This window comes from Neolamprologus brichardi, chromosome 3, assembly GCF_056152115.1.
Source record: "Neolamprologus brichardi isolate AB-2024 chromosome 3, ASM5615211v1, whole genome shotgun sequence".
In the NCBI taxonomy this organism is placed as follows: Eukaryota; Metazoa; Chordata; class Actinopteri; order Cichliformes; family Cichlidae; genus Neolamprologus; species Neolamprologus brichardi.
Window position 1 is genome coordinate 25684537 of NC_142106.1, and position 20783 is coordinate 25705319.

The 20783-nt window shown below is 41.2% G+C and overlaps 1 protein-coding gene across 6 annotated transcripts in view; it reads left to right on the forward strand.

Moving 5' to 3' along the window:
- The window catches only part of phka1a (phosphorylase kinase, alpha 1a (muscle)), a 34590-nt gene that overhangs the window by 10157 nt on the left and 3650 nt on the right, over positions 1-20783 (forward strand). Inside the window, exons 7-32 of one of the 6 annotated variants that reach the window (XM_087835399.1) lie at positions 2382-2480; positions 2561-2707; positions 3217-3270; positions 4686-4808; positions 4907-5002; positions 5867-5974; positions 6156-6234; positions 6473-6607; positions 7315-7424; positions 9394-9538; positions 9676-9754; positions 10011-10180; positions 12597-12758; positions 12847-12941; positions 13027-13172; positions 14036-14189; positions 14666-14824; positions 14905-15034; positions 15700-15801; positions 16319-16434; positions 16658-16693; positions 16914-16949; positions 18897-18932; positions 19468-19497; positions 20142-20180; positions 20407-20568. In XM_087835399.1, coding sequence (XP_087691525.1) covers positions 2382-2480; positions 2561-2707; positions 3217-3270; positions 4686-4808; positions 4907-5002; positions 5867-5974; positions 6156-6234; positions 6473-6607; positions 7315-7424; positions 9394-9538; positions 9676-9754; positions 10011-10180; positions 12597-12758; positions 12847-12941; positions 13027-13172; positions 14036-14189; positions 14666-14824; positions 14905-15034; positions 15700-15801; positions 16319-16434; positions 16658-16693; positions 16914-16949; positions 18897-18932; positions 19468-19497; positions 20142-20180; positions 20407-20568 — 2748 coding nt within the window. The remainder of the gene's footprint in view (positions 1-2381; positions 2481-2560; positions 2708-3216; positions 3271-4685; positions 4809-4906; positions 5003-5866; positions 5975-6155; positions 6235-6472; positions 6608-7314; positions 7425-9393; positions 9539-9675; positions 9755-10010; positions 10181-12596; positions 12759-12846; positions 12942-13026; positions 13173-14035; positions 14190-14665; positions 14825-14904; positions 15035-15699; positions 15802-16318; positions 16435-16657; positions 16694-16913; positions 16950-18896; positions 18933-19467; positions 19498-20141; positions 20181-20406; positions 20569-20783) is intronic. The other 5 variants (XM_087835394.1, XM_087835375.1, XM_087835389.1 and 2 more) reach the window with 5 other exon arrangements.

A 20783-nucleotide genomic window follows, 5' to 3' on the forward strand; every position in this document is an offset into this window, starting at 1 on the left:
ATGTTTTAATTTTATTGAATTCTCTGCAGCACATTTGACCTCAGTTTGTAAAAATCTGCAGTGAGAGTGAAACTTTCAGGTTACTGGTAAACATTACTGTGTTGAGTTTTTTCATGCAGCAGCAGCCGGGCATGTTCTCTGTGCGTCCGGCTCTGTCCTCACTTGGCATTAAAAGAGGGGTATCATGTTCTCTGTGGTCTTCCAAGAATGGCTTCTCACTCAGAAATAACATAATACTCAGCACACACACACGCACACACACGTTTAATTTAAGACTTTGAAAACAAGCACCACTACAGGACCTTCTCTGCTCTGTTAATTATGTAAAGTTAATCTTATTTATAACAGCAGACCTGAGCTGAGCAGCTTTAACATGATTTGCTCCTTAATGCATTGAACCACAAGGTTTAAAATTAGAGATAGTAAATGGCCTGTATTTGTATAGTGCTTTTCTAGTCCTAAGGACCCCAAAGCGCTTTACACAACCTGTCATCCACCCATTCACGCACACATTCACACACTGGTGATGGCAAGCTAGAGATGGTACGATACCACTTTTTTATGTCCGATACCGATATCATAAATTTGGATATCTGCCGATACCGATATGAATAAACAAAATAAAGTATTTCTTTGTGCCCCCTTTTCCCTGTTAATGCCCTACCTGGCCCCCCTGGCAAAACTTTGCTAGATCCACCCCTGTTACCAGCTGTCAGCTACCTAAAAAAGGATCCTGGTGTTATCTGTCTCTCAGAAACAGTTCATAACTTCCCTTCAACTCATTCATGTCACCTAAAAGGTAAACCTGTTTCTCCATCACCTGTTCAGCTCTGATGATTCAGTAAGGACGTCTCCTGGTTTCATCCTTATGTTTCCCTCTCACCACATATCCAAACCGACATCATGACCAGCAGCTTTTACAGCTGTGGCTCCAGCAAACATCAGCTGATACTAGAAATTAATATTAAATATATTCTAACAACAGCTGGTCAAGCTTAAACGTGCTGCTGTTGTTTAACGCGACATCGGCTGGTTTCCTCTTTCTGGCGCAAAGTGGGCGATAAACAAGAGAGACGGGACTTGCGTCAGAAAAGCCGATCAGCTGATCATTGATCAGTTTCATGATTGAAGTAGCAACAGGAGAGGGAGAGAATGAGAGAAGAAGCGGCAGCTGTGCAGCAAAGACAGGAGAAGTCCAGCTTTGGGGGTTTTTTTGTTTGTTTTTTCATTTGTACGGGACAAATCGATTCCTTTTCACTGCAATATGGAACTCCGATGGCCAGTCCAGCTGTGGCTCCATATATCAGTTGTTAAGCTTAACGGGGAAATACTATGCAAACATTCAGCGATGAATTTACACACTTGCTTTACTTCTCTGGGATAGTTTTCTCTGAGATTAAATGCTGCGGTTTGGAAGCACGTAGCGAGGCTCCAAATGCTCCACCAGACCGCCGACAGGTCTCGCAGACAACAGCTGCTCTATCACGTGACACATACCGCTCCGATGCGCTCAGCTGGGTTACGCCAAGTAGCGCGTTTTGTGAGGTGATTTTGTGATACTTCGGATCGGATTACATTTTTTATTTCTCTCCGATATCCGATCCAGCAATTTAGGTCCAATACGTAATATCGGATCGGTCAATCTCTAGTTTAAATTGACCCATAATTTTAAAAATGTAAATAAGTGCCTCACATTTCCAGTGCAAATCAGCTGCTGTTTACCAAACCAGAGTGTATTTATCCACCTTTATCCACAAACTGTGTTTTAATCCTCTATTTTTCCTAGTGAATCTGCAGTAGCAAAGCCTCTGTAGCTTTTTATTTGCACTGTTCTCATTTCTTTGAGCTAACGTAATATTTGATGGCTTCACACAGCCGCACATCACAGACTAACCTCGTGTTGTGGGTCCCAAATGCTCTTTTGTCTGATGTTTTTGCACTTTAACCCTTATCCTCCATCATCTCTGTGCTAATTAGTTTATATTACCCTAACAATAGCTCTGTAGCTACAGTCACCTGGTAGCAGATGGAGCCCGACTTCACTGAACATCCAGACGTTGCTGGTATTTAGTATTTAGTCTTTATTTACAACCAGAGTTTTAGATTTTTTAGAAATACTTCAGTCATATCATGGTATAACTTATTTACATGTTATCTGGATTGATAACCAAACTCCAGATTTGGTTTTAAAGCTTTATTGTAGCACCTGATAAACAGCAGAAGTAACTGTAAGCCTCTAAACTGTCAGCGGTGCCTTGTTGTTTGTTTTTGGCAAGTAAAAGAGTGTTTGAAATGGTGAATGTAGTCAGACTTGAGTAGTGGACAGTTGCCCTCTTTTCATTGACTGTTATTAATGAGTGTGTTTGCTTTGTGTCCTTCAGGCAGCTCTGGAGGCGCTGGATGAACTCAACCTGTTTGGAGCAAAGGGAGGACCGGGCTCTTTGGTCCACGCTCTGGCTGATGACATACAGCAGTGCCAGGTACGTGCACACAGTTAAATATCAGGATAGGAAGCTCATCGGCTTCCTTTGACTTTAATATATGTCTGTATTCCCATCAGTCCATCCTGACGTCCATGTTACCCAGAGCGTCCATCTCTAAAGAAGTAGATGCCGGAGTGCTGGCCATCATCTCGTACCCCGCCTTTGCCGTTGAGGACATAAGTATAGTCAACGCGACCAAGGAGGAGATCATCTCCAAACTGCAGGTGCAGACAAGTTTAGAGGCAGGGTCAACGTGGCAGAAGTTTAGGGCTCAAGTTATAATTTTCGGTATATCAAGGACAACTTATTTTCTAAACTTTGGCTGATTTGTGCGAGAACATTGATTTAATGTAAGTTTCCCAGAAGAAGAAAACGGCAACAAAAAAGCAGGAAAACGTTCATATGGCTGGATGTGTTGTTTGATTTTCTGTGGACTTCATTCAAACAGTCTGCCACATTTAAAGAAGACACTTAAAAAAATATATATATCTATTGGACTTTTTTTGATTATGCGTGATTTCTCAGAGTCACTAAATCAGCTGGTTGTTTTAGCAGTAAATTAAAGTTTGGGTCATAAGCCAGGACACAGAGGAAGGTCAAAGGGCAAAAAGTAGTTTTTCCTGTGACAAATCAAATCCAACCAGCTTAAAAGAAACAACTTGTAGCTAAAATGTAGCTCGTGTATTTATGCTGCGGCATGTTTAAGGTGCTGATTTCCTCTGTCTCTGTTCAGGGTCGATACGGTTGCTGCAGGTTTCTCAGAGATGGACACAGAACCCCCAAAGAGGTAAACAACCTGTAAAGGTCAATGCTCCCTCTGTCTAATTTGTCCTGTCGGATAATCTATTTCTATCTATTTGTTTGGATTGGAAGAAGAAAAAACATTCGACTGAATCTATGTAGCATTTTTTTCTGTTTTGTCTGCACAGTTGTCTGATCTGTTTGTTGCTTTTTTAATGTGGTCAAACTTTGTGGCTTAAACTCTGTTCACTGTTATGAAGCTCGGTGGCTCTCAGTAGCCGAGGCAGCTGAGTGAATGCAAACACATCTGAGGCGAACGTCAGGCTTGTGCTGCTTTGTTGTTACATATGGGATTGTGAAAAGAGCATGTTTGGTTAAAGGAGTGTGTCAAATATCTGCAGCTTTACAGTTTATCTTGTAGCACTGAATCATCTGTAAATGTTACTCTTTAATATCTGTCAGGGTCATTTTTCCTCAGATTTGGTTGGGAATCTGAGGAAAAAAATCCAAACCAAACATTTGTGACAGGACAAAGTGAAATTCCTTGCATGGGTATAGATTTCAGGGGGATACAGGGGAACAGACATGGATTTGTCAGGGAAGTAGAGACAGGGAAGCATTGGCATCATTCTAACCCTAACCCTAGCCCTCATTCACTCTGGTCACTGTAGTGGCTATATTAATTTCTTAAAGTTCTCTCTTTCTCTTATGTTTAATATAACCACAGCCTGTTTTTATGCGTTGTCGTTAGCAACAAGCAAAACCACCACGTGTCTGCTTGTTTATTTTCCACATAAACCTTTCACAATAAAGCTCAAGATCCTGTTGAGACTTTTCAAAATAAACATAATCACATGAAAGAGTATGCAGTGTTTACGGATGAGAAGCAAAAAAGAGCCGTCAGGTGCTAAAAAATAAACCTTAGACTCAAACATTAGAACAGGCTTTTCCCCGCAGCACGCTGTGTGATAAATACTCAAAGAAAACGGCGGCCGTTACAACTTATGTCTAAAAATGTATAGTTTCATGCATCAGTTAAAACACTCGACTCCAGCTACATGACGCACAGCTGGAAACACTTCACGCAAGTCGAGCTGCCCGAGATTCACAGAATTTACAGAAAATGTTACATTTTTGTGATTTATATCGTTATCAGACGATAGAATTCTTATATCAGGATATGAGATTTTGGTCATATCGCACAGCCCTAATCTTACTTATATGTATGTTTGTTGTGCATGATCATAAAAGTACACACACATGGTTACAGCCTGCAAACAGTTCCTGAGAGAAGTGGACATATTTAGGATCTCTGTTTAAGTATCGGGTTCATGTTGAGAGACGCTGATTTTTGAGACAGTTTGACTCTGACAGAGGAAAGAAGTCAGATCTGGATCTGATTTTGCAAGTACTGCAGTAATCTGAGTCCAGCAGCTGAAGGTTTGTACTGTCTCCGTAAAGGATCCAAACAGACTCTATTACGAGTCCGCAGAGCTGAAGCTGTTTGAGAACATCGAGTGCGAGTGGCCTCTGTTCTGGACCTACCTCATACTGGATGGCATCTTTATCAACAGCCCTGAACAGGTAATTTAAATCTCAGAGACTCTGCCTGTGTGTGTGCATCAGTGTTTGACAACATTTACCTCCTTTATTAACAAAGGAAGTGTTTTGATGTGATCCAGGTGCAGGAGTACCAGGAGGCTCTGGAGGGAATCCTGATCAAACAGAAGGACGGGATACGACTGCTGCCGGAGCTCTACAGCGTCCCCGCAGACAAGGTCAGACATCTTGATGATTTAGAAGCTGATTTTAACTGATTTTTAATGTGTGAGCTACAAGATTCTTAGTTTTGACCCTGCAGCCGTAAAAGGCCGATGGGGTATTGTCTTCACCCTGCCAGGCAGATGGGCAACATGGGCTCATGTTTGTTAATGCAATATCTCGGGAGCAGCCAGACAGGCTTTTCAGATTGATAACATAGAGATACTATTCAGTTGACAGTTGATTATTTCTGCAGGCTTAAAACTGTTTGCATTAAATGAAGTTTTCATCACTGACAACCTGAAGGCTGTTCATCTTTAAACGCTGGTTGTTATTTAAGCTAACAATAAACTGTGTCTAACTTTGTCAGCTCTTAGTAGCTTTGGAATTATGTGGTCGCAAATGCTTTCATGATTGGCTTGTAAATGATGTTGTCACATAAATGTACTGGTTATACTGGCATCAAGCCCTCGGGAAGTCCTTCCAGTGTTTGCTCGTATATGTACCTTTTATTGTTACACACCCTTTGTGATATTGATCATATGTTGATTACATGTACACAGCTGTCAGCACCGAGGCCGTTGTGTCACACGTCAAATCCCAGTTTAAAAAGAATATCCATGTAAGTGTGTAGGGTAGCCTCAGTTTCAAGTCCACTTGTTTCAACCTGTTCTCTGTTTTCATCTTTAGGTGTTTTAGTTCCTCTGTAGAAAAAAACAGAAACAGTAATCTGCTTCTCTTTTACTAACAGCAGGAGTGATTTAAGTGTTTTCTTAAATGCAATACGCCCGTGCCCATTAAAACGATTAATGCCCCATATTTAAACTCGTTCAGACCTTTCAAACGTCTTTATCCTGTCTCGTTTTTGCTTATTCTAACAGGTGGAGGAGGAGTACATGAATCCTCACACCGTGGAGAGGATCCCGATGGGAAAATTACCCCTGAGGTGGGGGCAGAGTCTCTACATCCTGGGAAACCTGTTAGCTGAGGTGAGCTGCTACATAAACAAATGACCAGCTGTAGCTCTGAAGTTCAGATAAGTGTTAATAACAAAGTTACACCGTAAGAGTCGAAGAAAACAAACACACTTAAGATTTACTGCTAAATGTTAATTTACAAGCTGCAAGTTATTTTGAGATCATTTAGTTTGTCTTGATGGGTTTTTTTTAGGGTTTTCTGGCACCTGGAGAAATTGACCCTCTTAACCGGCGTTTCTCCACCATCCCCAAGCCTGACGTGGTCGTACAGGGTGAGTTAACCGCCCAGGTCCCAGTACGACGTTTTGAGCTCCAGATTAGTGTTAATTATTTTAAATGGACTACTTAAGCTCTTTTAACCACCTCATCACACACTCATGCTGATGAATGCATCAGGGTTAACTCAGGGCTCGGTATTTTGCCCAAGGATAATTCCATATGCAGGCTGGGCGGTAGATGTGAGAGATGTCAGTGATCTGTATGGTTTCATGTGCGTCTCTCCCCCTTCAGTGTCGATTCTGGCCGAGACGGAGGAGATCAAAGAGCTGCTGTTTAAGCAAGGGATAGAGGTGGAGACGGTGGCGGACATCCACCCGATCCATGTGCAGCCCTCCAGAGTCCTCAGCCATATCTACGCCAGACTTGGTACAAACGCCCTGCTGTGGTCTGATCTGTCCCATCAAGATTTTATGCATCAGGCACAAATGTTATGGACTAGAGCCTGATCAGTAAACACTTTCCTGATAATATTATAGTCTTAGTCACATGATTTTTTTTTTCTTTTACAACATGATGTTAGTTTTATACATAATGGTCCGTTTTACAGTCAAATAAACCATTAAAAAAAAGAGAGCGATACTTTAGGACAAGCATACCTTATGATTGAGTCATCGTTACCGTGTGAATGTGAGGCATTGCCTGCTTATCGCTTATGATTTAAAAACCACCAACAAAAAAAAACGATGTTGGGGGCCAAAACGCTGAGCTCAAGGCTTCAAAGTTGATCACAAACCAGCGGGTGATGTCACGATGACGACATTTATCGTTCATAGACAGTCTGTGATTTGAACCCGGGATTTTTCTTGACTATTTGAATCTTTTAAATCAAATTAATTCAAGTTCAGCATTATTTTGTCTGGGATGGAAGTGTTTGCTGTTCAGGGTTGATGCTTTTTAGTCCAGCAGCATCTGCAGTAAAGTTATGACAGTACCTCCTAAATTAGATGAGACTGACTAACTTCACAAAACATCATATCTGAAGGACACAAAAAAGCCAGAGTAGAGCGTAGATTTTTATCAGGAGGGATTCATGAAATCAAAAGTTTAATTGCTTATTTTTTTTTGTGTTTCAGGTCGTAACCCGAGGCTGGGGCTGACAGGACGCCCCTACAGGAGGATAGGAGTGCTGGGAACCTCCAAGTTCTACATCATCAGGAACACCATGTTCACATTCACACCTCAGGTTAGAAAAAACTACAGAAAACATCAGAATAACATGCAGCTCACTTTTTATTTTAATGGTGGCACGCATGAAGGTCCTGGGTTTGAATCCACCATCTGGTTGGAGCCTTTCTCTGTGATTAGGGATGGGTATCGTATTTATCCGATACCAGTACCAAACCGGTACTTTTGAAACGGTGCCGGTGCTTAAACGGTGCTCGAACCGGTGCTTAAAGAATCAAGAACACAAACTTTGTCCAAAAACCTCTCATGTTCAGCTGTTTTTGTAAAAAGATAACAATGTTAGCCTTTTCCGCAGCTATGGGGCATATATGGTATCATTCTTGGTTGGAAGCAGTGCTTAATCAATGGGGGAAAAAAACAGAAACTTTGTCCAAAAACCTCTCATGTTTAGCTGTTTTCCACTTTTTCTTTGGTCATTTTAGCCTTTTTTGCCAGGGTGAAGGGAGTATCTGCCATCAAACAAGAAGACAGCCGCATGTAACTATGACGGTGTTTTGCTAGTTCACCTTACATGCATTAATGTAATAACGTGGTTAGCCTGCTCAACCTAAATTACACACGAACAACATTAAGCTACTCACGCAGAGAAGAACGGCTGCTGCTGCCATCATCATCCGTCATCATTTCTGCTACACTGGCAGGGCTAGGGGCCAGGACTCTCCTCTTCGGGTTCATGTTGCTAACTCCGGGTCAGATAGCAGGCACTACACCCGCAGTAGATGTGCATGGTGTGAGGTCTCGCAGCAAGCTATCAAATACGGCGCATTTCTCAGCTTTTAAAAAAACGCTATGCATCGCCAGGTGTTTCATCAGATTCGAGGAGTTACCTCCTTTGCACAGTATCAGGTTAAAGCACTTGTTGCAGGCTGCTGAGTTTGCATATTTTGCTGTGAAGTACAGCCAGACTTTGACCGATTCGCCTTGTGCATTTTTAATCTGTAGCTCTGCTCTAAAAGAACGTACGTACCTGGACCCGCCTACTATGCTTGCAAAGGTAAAATGATTGGCTGGAATCCAAAGTGTATGACATCTCAGGAAAAAAAAAGCACCAAAATGTGCGCTGCTTTTCGGTCTGGTTACTACCGGTACCCATCCCTATCTGTGATGTTTACATGTTCTTCCCGTGTCCCCCGTTCTCTCTCCAGGTACTCCGACTTCCTCCCACAGTCCACAGACATGCAGTTAGTGGGGTTAGATTAATTAACGATGTCCATAGGTGTGAATGTCCTGAGACAGTCTGGCAGCCTGTCCTGGGTGCACCCAGCCACTGTAGGACACCTTATTGGATCAGACTGTTTTACTGTCTCATGAAAAATATTAGCTTGTTCGCAGTGCAAAAAAAGCTGATAGGAGCGACACAAGGCTGGAAAAGTGAAAAGAAACTGCTGGAGGAACATTTTGCAACTAAGGAGGTTCATTGGCCACAAGTTAGTAACATGAGTGGGTTTAAAAAGAGCGTCTTAGAGAGGCAGTTTCTCAGAGGTAAAGCTGTGCAGAAGTTCATCACTGTCTACTGAAGCTGTTCCACATTTGTAATGTTTCCCGCCATTAAATTATGAAGGCTTTGAATGTCTTATCATCTTCAGTACTGAATATCCTAAAAGAATTCAGGTAATCTGGAGAAATCTCTGTGTGCAGCAGACAAAGGCCAGCAGTCAATACTGGAGGTCCTTCATCTTCACTGTTTCATCCACACGTGCAGGTTAAAGCTCCATCAGGGAAGGCGAAACCATCTGCGCACACGATCCAGAAACTGTGCCAAAACATGGGGACAGTATTCCTCTCCCAAAAGTCCAGCAGTTCCCAGACATTTACACACCATTGTTCTTTTTGATCATATACTGTGAATAAAATCTGGGTTAGATTGATGATAAAATGAGATTTGCAGACCACCCAAATTCCCTTCTGGTGAAGGGAAATCTGGTGACTTAAATAAACTTAAATAAACATATTTTCCTCTGTTTCAGTTCATTGACCATCAGCAGTTCTATTTGGCTCTGGATAATAAAATGATCGTGGAGATGCTGAGGACAGAAATCGCCTACCTCTCATGCAGATGGAGGATGACGGGAAGACCGACTGTCACTTTTCCCATTTCACAGACGATGCTGAGTGAGTGAGAAGACCTTTTCTGCTAAATGTTCAAATACATCTTATTAAATGAAGCACCTGCATTATTAATGGTAGAGAGAGAGTTTGAAATGAAATCTTTAAATATTGCATGTTTTCATCTTGTGTTTGTGCTTCAGCTGAAGATCACTCAAACCTGGACCCTGCAGTTGTGGCAACACTCAAGAAATTACAGGACGGGTATTACGGAGGAGCAAGGTCAATTTCTTTTTTGCATTAAATTTGAATTCTTACATCTGACAACTTGTAATAAGTTCTGTTTTGTTTTATTTATTTTGTCTTTCTTTGTGTGTCCAATTAAAGACTTGATTCGTTTTTCCTGCACTGTAGAGACAATTTAAAATCCTCTTTTATTGATTAATTCCCAAGATTTGTCATTAAAATACATCAAACTGCTTATTAATGTTTCCCAGTTCTCATAATCATCCCCTCCTCTTCTGTTCTTCGTCTTTAGGATCCAGACGGGGAAGCTGTCGGAGTTCCTGACCACTTCCTGTTGTGCTCACCTCAGCTTCCTGGACGGTAAGGCTTCTGGCAGCATGGGCCGCCACGACGAAGAGTATGATGGTGATGATGATGAGCGTTACGGCGATGGATACGTGCATGAGTTGCATTATGATGCTGGTAAGAAAAACAGCGTGGATGGAGGGTGGAGAAGGAATGGTGACCACAGCTGTTCACAGGATTCACGTTTTTAAAGCCGGACCTCACACTGACAGCTTTTTTTTTCTCCTGGGTTGGTTTGACTATTCCTGAAAATACTCACACAGTCACAGACCCCAGCAGCTATTAGCAGACTTACAGTTTCTTTAAGTTGACAGTTTTTCTTTTAACATTGGCTGATTTTTCAGTTGCATCTGTGCATCTACATTTTATTTCTTTTTTTCCCTCATGCCATCTCATTGTGAAATCTAAAATCAAATACCCATGACTTCATTAATCAACACTTCCTGTTTGATCCTATAATCATCACCCATCATCCCTGTGTATCAGAGTTCTTCCAATCGGGGCTTTGGGTGCCTTGTTGGGCAACTTGGAATATTTTTCCTCTTTTGCTCTAAATTATTACATAAAATAACTCAAAACTTGTAATGGACCTTAAAGTGGACCTCTAATGCTTTTCCTTATGTTCTGTCATATACTTGATGTACATTCAGTTTGTTGATGCTCATATTTAACACAGGAAAGGTTGGTAATGAGGTCTGCAAATATACAAGTAATTATAATGTTTTTTTGTTTTTCTTTTACTGCACTTTTTAAACATTGCTGCCAAGTTCATTGTCTGACCAATCACAGACATGGGTAAATGTACTGTTACAAAGGAAGGGCAAATATGAAAGTAGTGTTGAACACCAGTTGAGTAGTAAAAACACTGAATAAATGAATGTATGCATGTGGGGTAAAAGCTACTATATAAGTAAAGTTTAGCCTTTTTGAAGGCTGGAAAGAAAGCCTATCCTCCTGTGTCTATCATCGGGACAGAGGAGGATCTAATGGCTCAGTGCGAGTTGATAAATGGTGTTTATTGGTTTGAAAGAGGGAAAATAAAAACCAGATTTAACTGTACTCTATATTCAGATTTAGTATAAATTCTCAAGTAAAATCATTAGCTTGGTTTTAGAACCGGATATTAATGCTTGTAAAACAATAAAATTGTAAAATCATTTGCAGTCAACAAGAAAAAAAATAAGGAATAAAGTTGCAAGTTGGGGAACTGATCGATCAGTAACCGGCGATTTCGTACCTGTGGAGCTTCTAATAAAAGACGCTCAGATTTAATGATCCCCTCAAGCCAGAAAGTCAGAGTTCAATCTGAACACTCAATTTAAAACTTTAACAATATTTAAAACAAAACATTTTCAGGCAGTTTTTTTATTTTTCTGCTCTGCTTGGCTATGCATCAAGTGAGAAAATAAAATAATATCCTTATATGGAAATTACAGCACAGAAGCTCCGCCCACTGGCAGATGGGATCTTTTGTTTAAGTCAGGCGGTGGGGGAACTCCAGGCCTCGAGGGCCGTGTCCTGCAGGTTTTAGATGTGTCCTTGATCCAAAGCAGCTGATTTAAATGGCTAAATAATCTCCTCAACATGTCTTGAAGTTCTCCAGAGGCCTGGTAATGAACTAATCATTTGATTCAGGTGTGTTGACCCAGGATGATATCTAAAACCTGCAGGACACCGGCCCTTGAGGCCCGGAGTTCCCCACCCTTGGTTTAAGCGTTGCAGCCAATCAGACGAAAGTTAGGAAGGAGCTAAAATGACTTGCTTCAGAACTGCTGCTGTAGAGAGTCCATGATTGAAAAATGACAATATGGAAATAAAGATAATGGGTCCTCTTTAAAAAATAAAAAGTGTATTTTTGACTGTGGTGCATTTAAAACACCTCAAAATCTTAACACGAGTGGAAGAATGAAAACATTAACAGTTTCTGGTTGTGTTGTTTGTGTTCATGCACGGCTGGTAAGATTTGCCTTGAACGCATGTTTACAGACAGCCCGTTGGTCCCTAAATGCATCACAATTTGCTAGCATGGCTGTGACCAATAAAGTCTTCAGTTTAAAGGGTCAGTTCACCCCAAAGCCTCACCCACAAAAGCCATTATAATTATTACACACAATTGTCACGTTTAATGGTATTTATGAATATTTGCAATTTGTTCCTCGGAAAAACTGTAAAACAATATTAATTTTGTTGTAAACCACCTGAAATGAACGAAGATCTTTTTGCTCAGATACTCAATAATAAGTTTTGTTTTTGTGAGATTTGAGTGAGCAAACCCTTTGCAAAGCTGCAAGTTCTAAGTTTATAAATTAGCATAAAATGAAAAATAGTTTTCAGATCTTATTTCTTTTTAGTACTTTATGAAGTTTAGAAGGAAACTCAGTTTTAACACTTGTCTGTACAAAAAAAGAGCGGTGAGTAAATGATCTCTTTCTGCGTATTCATTTTTCTTCCTTTCCCTCTCCACATTTCTGTTCTTCTCCTCATCCCACCCTCCTTCATCGCTTTGTTTTGTTCTCTTGGTCCCTCCCTACAGAGGATGACGACCTCGCGCAGTACCTTGACCACCTGTTGGCCCACTCTGTCCCCAAGAAGCCCAAGCGTCCGGTGGGAGGTCTCAGCAGATTCAAGGCTGCGGTCACCAAAACCAAAGAGATGGTGACTTTGATGAACAAAGCTCAGGACCTAAACATACAAAGTGAGTCGGCGCTTCGTCTCCGACTGACAAACTTGACTAAATCACAAATTTCATAATAAAACGTTGTTTTCTATTTTTTCCCCCTCAGATGTGAACATGTACCTGCCGAGCAAATTGTTTCGTTCTCCTCAGCCGACGCTCAACCTGAATCTTACAGACTCTCCTGCATCACCAGACGTTCAGGTTCTTCTTCCTTTCTTTTCTCTCCTCTGATGTCAGCTCTTTGCTCACTTACAGACTCCTCGGTCTTTCTGTGTTTTCACTCCAGGGTCCTGAGGCAGGGGTCACAACACAGAGTGGCATTCCCAGAGATGCCAGCGGAGCCATCGACTACAACGCTTTGGCCCAGCTGCTGAAAGACACACAGTCTCTGCAGGACCAGGCTGATATACTTTACATCCTCTACAAAGACAAGTGAGAAACATGAGGCTGGGTGTGTTTGACATCACCATGATTTTTATTAAAACAGATATGAAACACAACGAAGGTGATGCGAAAAAGCAGGAACTGCAGCAAACTTAATTTTGGTATTAAAATATTAAAGCCTCAGTCACAAAAGCCTAGAGACTGGTCAGCTACCCTCGGCAACCACTGGTTGCTAGGGAAGTGTGTATTCCCAGACACCGGCAGCCCAGCAGTTGATGGATGTTTGCAGAATAGAAGGATTAAAACATAACTGTCTATTTCAATATCTCCTCGTAAATGTGATAAATCAGGTTAAAGCCCAACATTTACATTTTTTCCTTTTGAATGATTGTGATTTAGTAATGGTGACACGCTCACTTACAGCTCATTGAAAGTTCATTCTTTACAAGAAACAACGAACTAAAGTCTAAAGGTCATCGGCTGACTGGCCAACTTGTAGCGCTCTGCATTTTTAGCTGTGCTGAGCGGAGGTCACCACCTTGAAGTGGAAGCAAAATAGTGCAGTTTGTTTGCTTTTTTGTTTTCTTTGTGTTTTACACATAAAACCTGTTTAATAAATATTTTTAGTCATAGTTTTGACAGATATTTACAGACAGTGAAGTCTTGTTGTTGCTTGGTTGGCTTGTTTCTGTGTACGGCTGCGTCTTTGGCTGGCTTATTTTGTGCTGCATCATGCAAACAGTCAACCAATCAAGCAGGCTCATCAGTGTGAGTCTCAGGATCTGAAAGAAGTATCTGAACTTGACTTCACAGTTGAGTCATTAAGCGCTCCTGATTCAGACTGTGCTGCTTTAACATATCAAAACGGCGTTGAAAAGAATGAAAAGCCCTTGCTGTCTTTCCTTTGTCAGGGGTATGGACTGGGACACGGGTGTGCATGGTAAAGGCTCCACTGTGAGGTCTCTGCTGACTGATCTTTATGAGAAGGCAGGTGAACTGAAACACTGGGGTCTCATCAGGATGATCTCTGGCATGCTGAGGAAGAAGGTGGAGGAGCTCGACTCGGTACGGCGCAGCTATAGATAACAGGGCAGCGTACTGAAGCTGTGTGGTCAGGTGTGATGTTACTAGTGAATCTTCTGTTTTAGCCATGATTATGAAAAAAGTCCTGAAGCTACAGTTTTAAGTAACGTAAAAAATAATGTAAAACTAAAATCTGTATGAACAACTGGTGGGTTCATCGTTCATTATTGGCACAGATTTGAACTCTACGAGTGCCTTTAAATCTTCAGTCATTCATCTCTTACCTTCACATGTAACGAGTCACAGAGTCCGAAAAGCTTGAAATGAGTTGACCACAGTTTGTGGTTAAATTAAAAACTTCTAAGAAGGTTTAAAGAAAAGCTCCTGAAGTTGGAGTGAAATACCTCTGAAATGCCAACCCTCTGCTATCAGTTGACTCCATGCTGCATTAGATCTCCCACCAGCAAGCCCTTAACTTTTCCTGCTCTTTCCTAATTGGTTGTGGTCTCTCTCGATAGGCCTGCTCTGATTTGCTGGCCCACCAGAAGCACCTGACGATCGGACTTCCTCCTGAGCCGAGAGAGAAAACCATCACGGCTCCGATACCACCGGACCAGCTGGCGAATCTTATCGACGAGGCCAGTGAAAACAACATCAGTGTTGCCATTCTCACACAGGTGAGTTACCTCCTCCACAATCATGTGTTTAAAACCTTCTCCTCTATCTGTCCTTCATCCTTTAAATGTCTTTCCACCAGGAGATCATGGTGTACCTGGCTATGAGCATCAGGACTCAGCCCAGGCTGTTCAGCGAGATGTTCAGGCTGAGAATCGGTCTCATCATCCAGGTGATGGCCACCGAGCTGGCTCAGTCACTCGGCTGCTCAGGTAAGACGGGAAGGTGGTTTAAAGCTGGGCTTTAAGAAGTAAATTACTCAAGTTTGTTACTAAAAATCCATGTCCCAAGACTCATTGTGACTTTATGCCTATAGTGGAGTAACAAACCAAAGATCACATTCAGCCTAAATGTTACGAACCATGTATTTGTAAATTGAACAAGGATGAACTACATGTTGGTTTTTAACAGAACTGCTAATTTACAACTGTAGCCCCTGGACATAAAAGCACATATAAAAAAACACCCCAAATGTATCCAAGCAGTGCATCATCAAAATTCTGTAAACACAGTCACAGATTTTATTAAACTGCTTCATTTGTTGATGCGAGTTAAATGTGAAATATTGCCTCCAATCGTAAAATGTTTTCCTTGGCTTTCCCTCCAAAAAGTTTCTTTGGTTTGATGTAAGGTTAAGAAAAGAAATGTGTGGAAAATGAAATCCTAATGAAGTCTTCTTTCACTCTTTTAAACTTTATCTTCAAGGTTTTTGTTGTAATGTATTAACCAAGTTATGTGTTCAGCATAAGTTACCATGGTGATTTAGACAGATTAGAGTCGGTTTCACGTGAAGGGAAACTCTGACTTAAAGCTCGACAGTAATCTTTAATAGTACGGGCTTCAGCTGTCATGTTTGTCTTTGCGTTTGTGAAAACAGGAGAGGAGGCCACAGAGACCCTGATGAGTCTGAGTCCGTCTGAACTGAAGAACTTGCTCCATCACATCCTCAGCGGGAAGGAGTTCGGAGTGCAGCGCAGTGGTGAGTCCTCTTACCTCATGTAACACGAGAACCAGTCATATGCTGCAACTCTGACGCAGTCACTGCTGCTTCATCTGCAATGACGGTGAAGCTTTCTGATTGGGTGGGGCAGTCGTTACATGAAAAGAGAAATCTTTTAACAAGAGTGTAGCCAAAGTAATCTGTTTCATTATGCTGTGGAAGAAGGGTGGGCAACAGTTTTTAATAAGTAAGCCACTGACAGGCCTCATATTTCCACAGATAAACTGTAACATTGCACACATGATGATCCACTAACTGCTAGAGAAGACCTCTCTAGATTGTTTATTCCTGTTATTGATATCATTGTTAATGTTTATATATATATATTTTAGTTGCTTGGTCATCATGGGCGTATTTGCCCGTGTGCTGTCCTAATCCGTTTTCCAGACTTCATTTTAAACAAAAATCCACACGTTCACCGTTTGACCTTTACTCCCATTTATTTTCCCCTCTGTGCCTGTCCTGTTTGTTTCTTCTTCCTCAATCCTTCACACAGTTCGGGAGATGGATGCCGGCGTCAGTCCTGCCATCTCGATCCATCATCTCGGGAATGTGGGAGCCACTAAAAGCGAGAGAGCCGGCATCAGCAAACTGAAGAGCGACATGAAAATGGTAGGATGCCATGACTGTGAGGGTACAGTTACCTTGCTCCACATAGGAAGCTCATCTTAAAGTGCTTCTTCAGACACACACACAGTGTCAACTTTAACATTTGACTGTCATCAAACGAGTAAACTCAGCAGCCCATTAAACAGAGATGGAGATGGAGGCAGGAGAGGCTCTTATTTTGAAATTGTTGAGCTTTTTGGCAAACTTGACTTTTGTGTTTTTGCAGCTGGAGCAAAGGTTGTCTTTGACGGATCTGAGCAAGGTGATGTTAATGATTTAAATGAGGTGCTAATTCACCTGGAAGAGGGTGCTGGTGGGACATGAAGTAATTCATAGAGAGCTGAAAGCATGTGCTGAAGGAGAGCGGTGGCTTGTTGATGGAAAATTGTCGGCTTTAAGATCGAGACTATCGATCAATTTGAATCATTATGTCTGTTAAAACAGCTCAGTCGTTCATTCACGACCTGGTCCTTGTGTTGCAGGTGGATCGCAGGTTATCCATGATGGACACATTTAAGGTGATGATCACATGAAAGAATATTGCCTATTACAGTGATGACATCTGTTCATTAGTTGTTTTATTTTTATTTTTTTACCTGTAGCTGTTAATTCACCTTCCGTGTAAACATCACCGATCGATCAGATCAACAGATCGATCATTCCACTAGGGAGGCTGTTCATTTGTAAAACTCAAGGCCTGCTTATTTGCTCCAGAGCTTTCAGCTGCGTTCCTCAGACTTCATCATGATGACCGTCCAAGGCTTTAGATGAGTTTTGTCAACATATGTTGGAGAGTAGCTAACAAAACATCCTTAAGTCAAAAGAAACTTATGGCTATTTTGTTTTGTTTTTTTGGGTTAAACAAAAATTATGATTTTCCACCATGAATCTTAAATTGTAGTGTACACATAATGACACCAGTCTTGATGAATGTCATTTTATTTTTTGAACATGCATTATTTTCCTTAAGATTACCTAAAATACATCAGTCATTTAACTGCAAACTTTATAGGCTATTACTAAAGTTGGGTCTATTTTACCTGATAAAATACACTTCCCATCAAAATATATTAAAGTACAACAATATAAATAATTTAAATTAAAGTACTATATATATATATATACATATATACTATATTCATAATAAAATATAAATTATAATATATAAAGTACTGTGTGTGTGTGTGTGTGTGTTTATATCGAGAGAGAGAGAGAGATATCGCGAGAGAGAGAGAGAGATATCGCGAGAGAGAGAGAGAGATATCGCGAGAGAGAGAGAGAGATATCGCGAGAGAGAGAGAGAGATATCGCGAGAGAGAGAGAGAGATATCGCGAGAGAGAGAGAGAGATATCGCGAGAGAGAGAGAGAGATATCGCGAGAGAGAGAGAGAGATATCGCGAGAGAGAGAGAGAGATATCGCGAGAGAGAGAGAGAGATATCGCGAGAGAGAGAGAGAGATATCGCGAGAGAGAGAGAGAGATATCGCGAGAGAGAGATCGCGAGAGAGAGATCGCGAGAGAGAGATCGCGAGAGAGAGATCGCGAGAGAGAGATCGTGAGAGAGAGATCGCGAGAGAGAGATCGTGAGAGAGAGAGTTTTTTTTTTTTAATTTCCCACTATAGAGCATCTCATAAAACAAAAAAAGGAATCATGGGGACCCCATAAAAAAAGAGTAGAAATAAACTTTAAATAGACTTTGTAATGAAATGGTTTCAGTGGTTGGGCTGCGCATGAGTTCAGATGGGGCTGCAGTTAACCCATGAGGGGAGATGAGTTTGATATCACTATTCTTTAATGTAGATGCTTTAAAACTGAGGGTGTGTACTGCAAACTTGTTACACCAGAACTTTTTGGTAATAAAATGATCCAAACTATTGATCTGTGGATCGGGTCCCCTGAGTCACCTGCTATAATTGTGTCCATTTTGGGTGACTTCTTCCTGTTTGATCACATTCACCCTTCTTTGCATCAGAAGTTTGCTAAATGGTCATTTAAACCACCAGCAGGTGTTAACCTCACAGAATGACCCTTATCACAAACTTTTATTAATTCTCATCCTTAATCTGTAGATGAGATTTGCAATGTCACTGTATTATGTTAGCCTAAATTATATCACTCAACTACCCTAAATTCACTGACCCTCCATGTATTTGTATTTAAAGTTGATTTAAACACTGTGTAAACGCTCCCGGAGGATAAAGACTGTGAGAGACAGTTGAAAGCTCTGGAACAAGAAGCTGTGATGGTTCAGGCAGCCGCTGTAATTCTGCTCGTATGTTTCTATCTTTAACCCAGGAACCCGGGCTGTCTTTGACAGATCCAGTTGAGGAAGTGATGATGATGATGATTTCATTGGTATTGAGGAGGAAGATTTGAATGTGCTTTTGGCTTTGCTGTGGAAGAGCAAGCTGGGGTTGCAGATTTAAAAACTGGCCTTTGTTTAATGTGTTTTTGTCTATTACAGACAGACCGCAGGGTGTCTTTGACCGACTCAGTTGAGGTGACGATGATAAAGAAAGTGTGAGGAAGATTTAGATGCTGAAATTTCAATTTTAAATTGTAATTTTCAGTTCACAATTCATTCAAATGAAGTGTGAACTGTAGGTTGTTTCTGATCATACTGAATCAAACCTTGGCTGGTTATTATCATTGTCGTCATGTTGACTACAAACCTGAACTTCCGTGGCTGTATCGCTCACAGCTGTGTGAGTCTGTTATATTGAATCCTTTACTCTGATCAGGCCATGCCCATCTTAAAACTCAACCTTTACTTTGAGCTCAACTACACCTGGAATTATACTATGATACAAAGTTAGCAACCTCTGTCCCCGTGTGATCAAGTCAATTCCTACCGTAATGCTTAAAAACCCAATCAGACTCACAGGGTGAAAACGATACCAGCCACACTCTTATGGGGGGTAATGATGGTGGTGGTGGTGTCGGTGATTCGACCCGTCTCTCATGGAATCTGAATGGAAAACGTTTCGGCAGAAGTTAAATTAAAGCCTCCATCTGTGATCTTCTCTTCCTTTCAGCTCGACCAATCTGTGACGTCCACCCTGAAGGTGACGGTGATAACGACATTAAAGTCTGATAACTGAGCATTCAGGGTGGTTTGAGTGATTAACACTCTAATGTGTGGCTGCTCAACAAGTAAACTGCATTGCAATTGTAATCATCTAAGCAGCTAACCACAGCTTCAGATACTGATTTGCCAATAATTGTTCATCAGTAATAATTATTGTTGATTAATCAATAATTATGATTATTATTATTAACCAATGCTTCTCTGACCAATCAGAGTTGGCTGTAAATTTAATTTTACTCCCATTTAAAACAAGAAAAATAAAAGTTATGTTAATTAAGCTGAATTATTTTTAGTAAGCTTTGTAGGAAAATGTCACAGTGGTCGACTCTGTAAAACCTCAAATATTTGGAGCCCACAGGTCCGTCTCGTGTGTAAGATCTCGCCGATCTTTAACCAGCTGTTACAGTATGATGCAGATTGGGTGGGGCTGTGCTGTGATTCGTGGTTTTCTAACAGAATTTCTCCCACTTGACGCCCTGGTTTTATTCATGCTTGCTGGCTTTTTACCGATCCTTAATTCTTCAGAATTATTTTCATGTCAGTTTTTTTTTTGTTTGTTTGTTTGTTTGTTTGCTTTCTTTTTCCTTTCTCCTCTTTTATGTTTTATTCTCTGCCTCTCAGGGCATGCAGTCACCGGACGTAGAAAGCATCGAGTCTGGGGTAAAGTTTTGCCTTATTCTCCTGCTTTTTGTTTTTACTTGGTGTTTTTGTTTGTTTTTTTTTCTTTTGTTTTCCTTTAGTGGCCCTCTAACATGAGCCACTGCATCAGATGTGGATTAGCAGTCTGCTGGTGTCATTGTGCCTCAAAACAAGAAGAGGGCGCTGTTCTTCCAGAATAAACGCAGTTACAGTGAGTGACTCCGCTTTTCTCTTCCCATCTGTTCAGAGGTTCCGGCTGCCGTCCATGGAATCCTTCGACATCCCGGACAAGATTCCGGTTGCTAAGGATACCAGACACGGCCAGTGGCTGCGTAGGAGGCGTCTGGACGGGGCGCTGAACCGAGTGCCCGTCGGCTTTTACCAGAAAGTCTGGAAGATCCTGCAGAAGGTGAGTTATGACTCAGATGTATATTTACTCATGAGTGTGTTTTTTAATGTTATTCACTTCTTGGATTAATTAGTAAACATTTTCATTCTACATTTTAAACCTGTCGTATAATTATTGTTTCCTGTTGTGAGTCTTCATGTGGTTAAATTTAAAACATCTTTAATGTAAAGTGACAAGACGAGATGAACCAAATGTTTCTGTCACACTTGGACTTG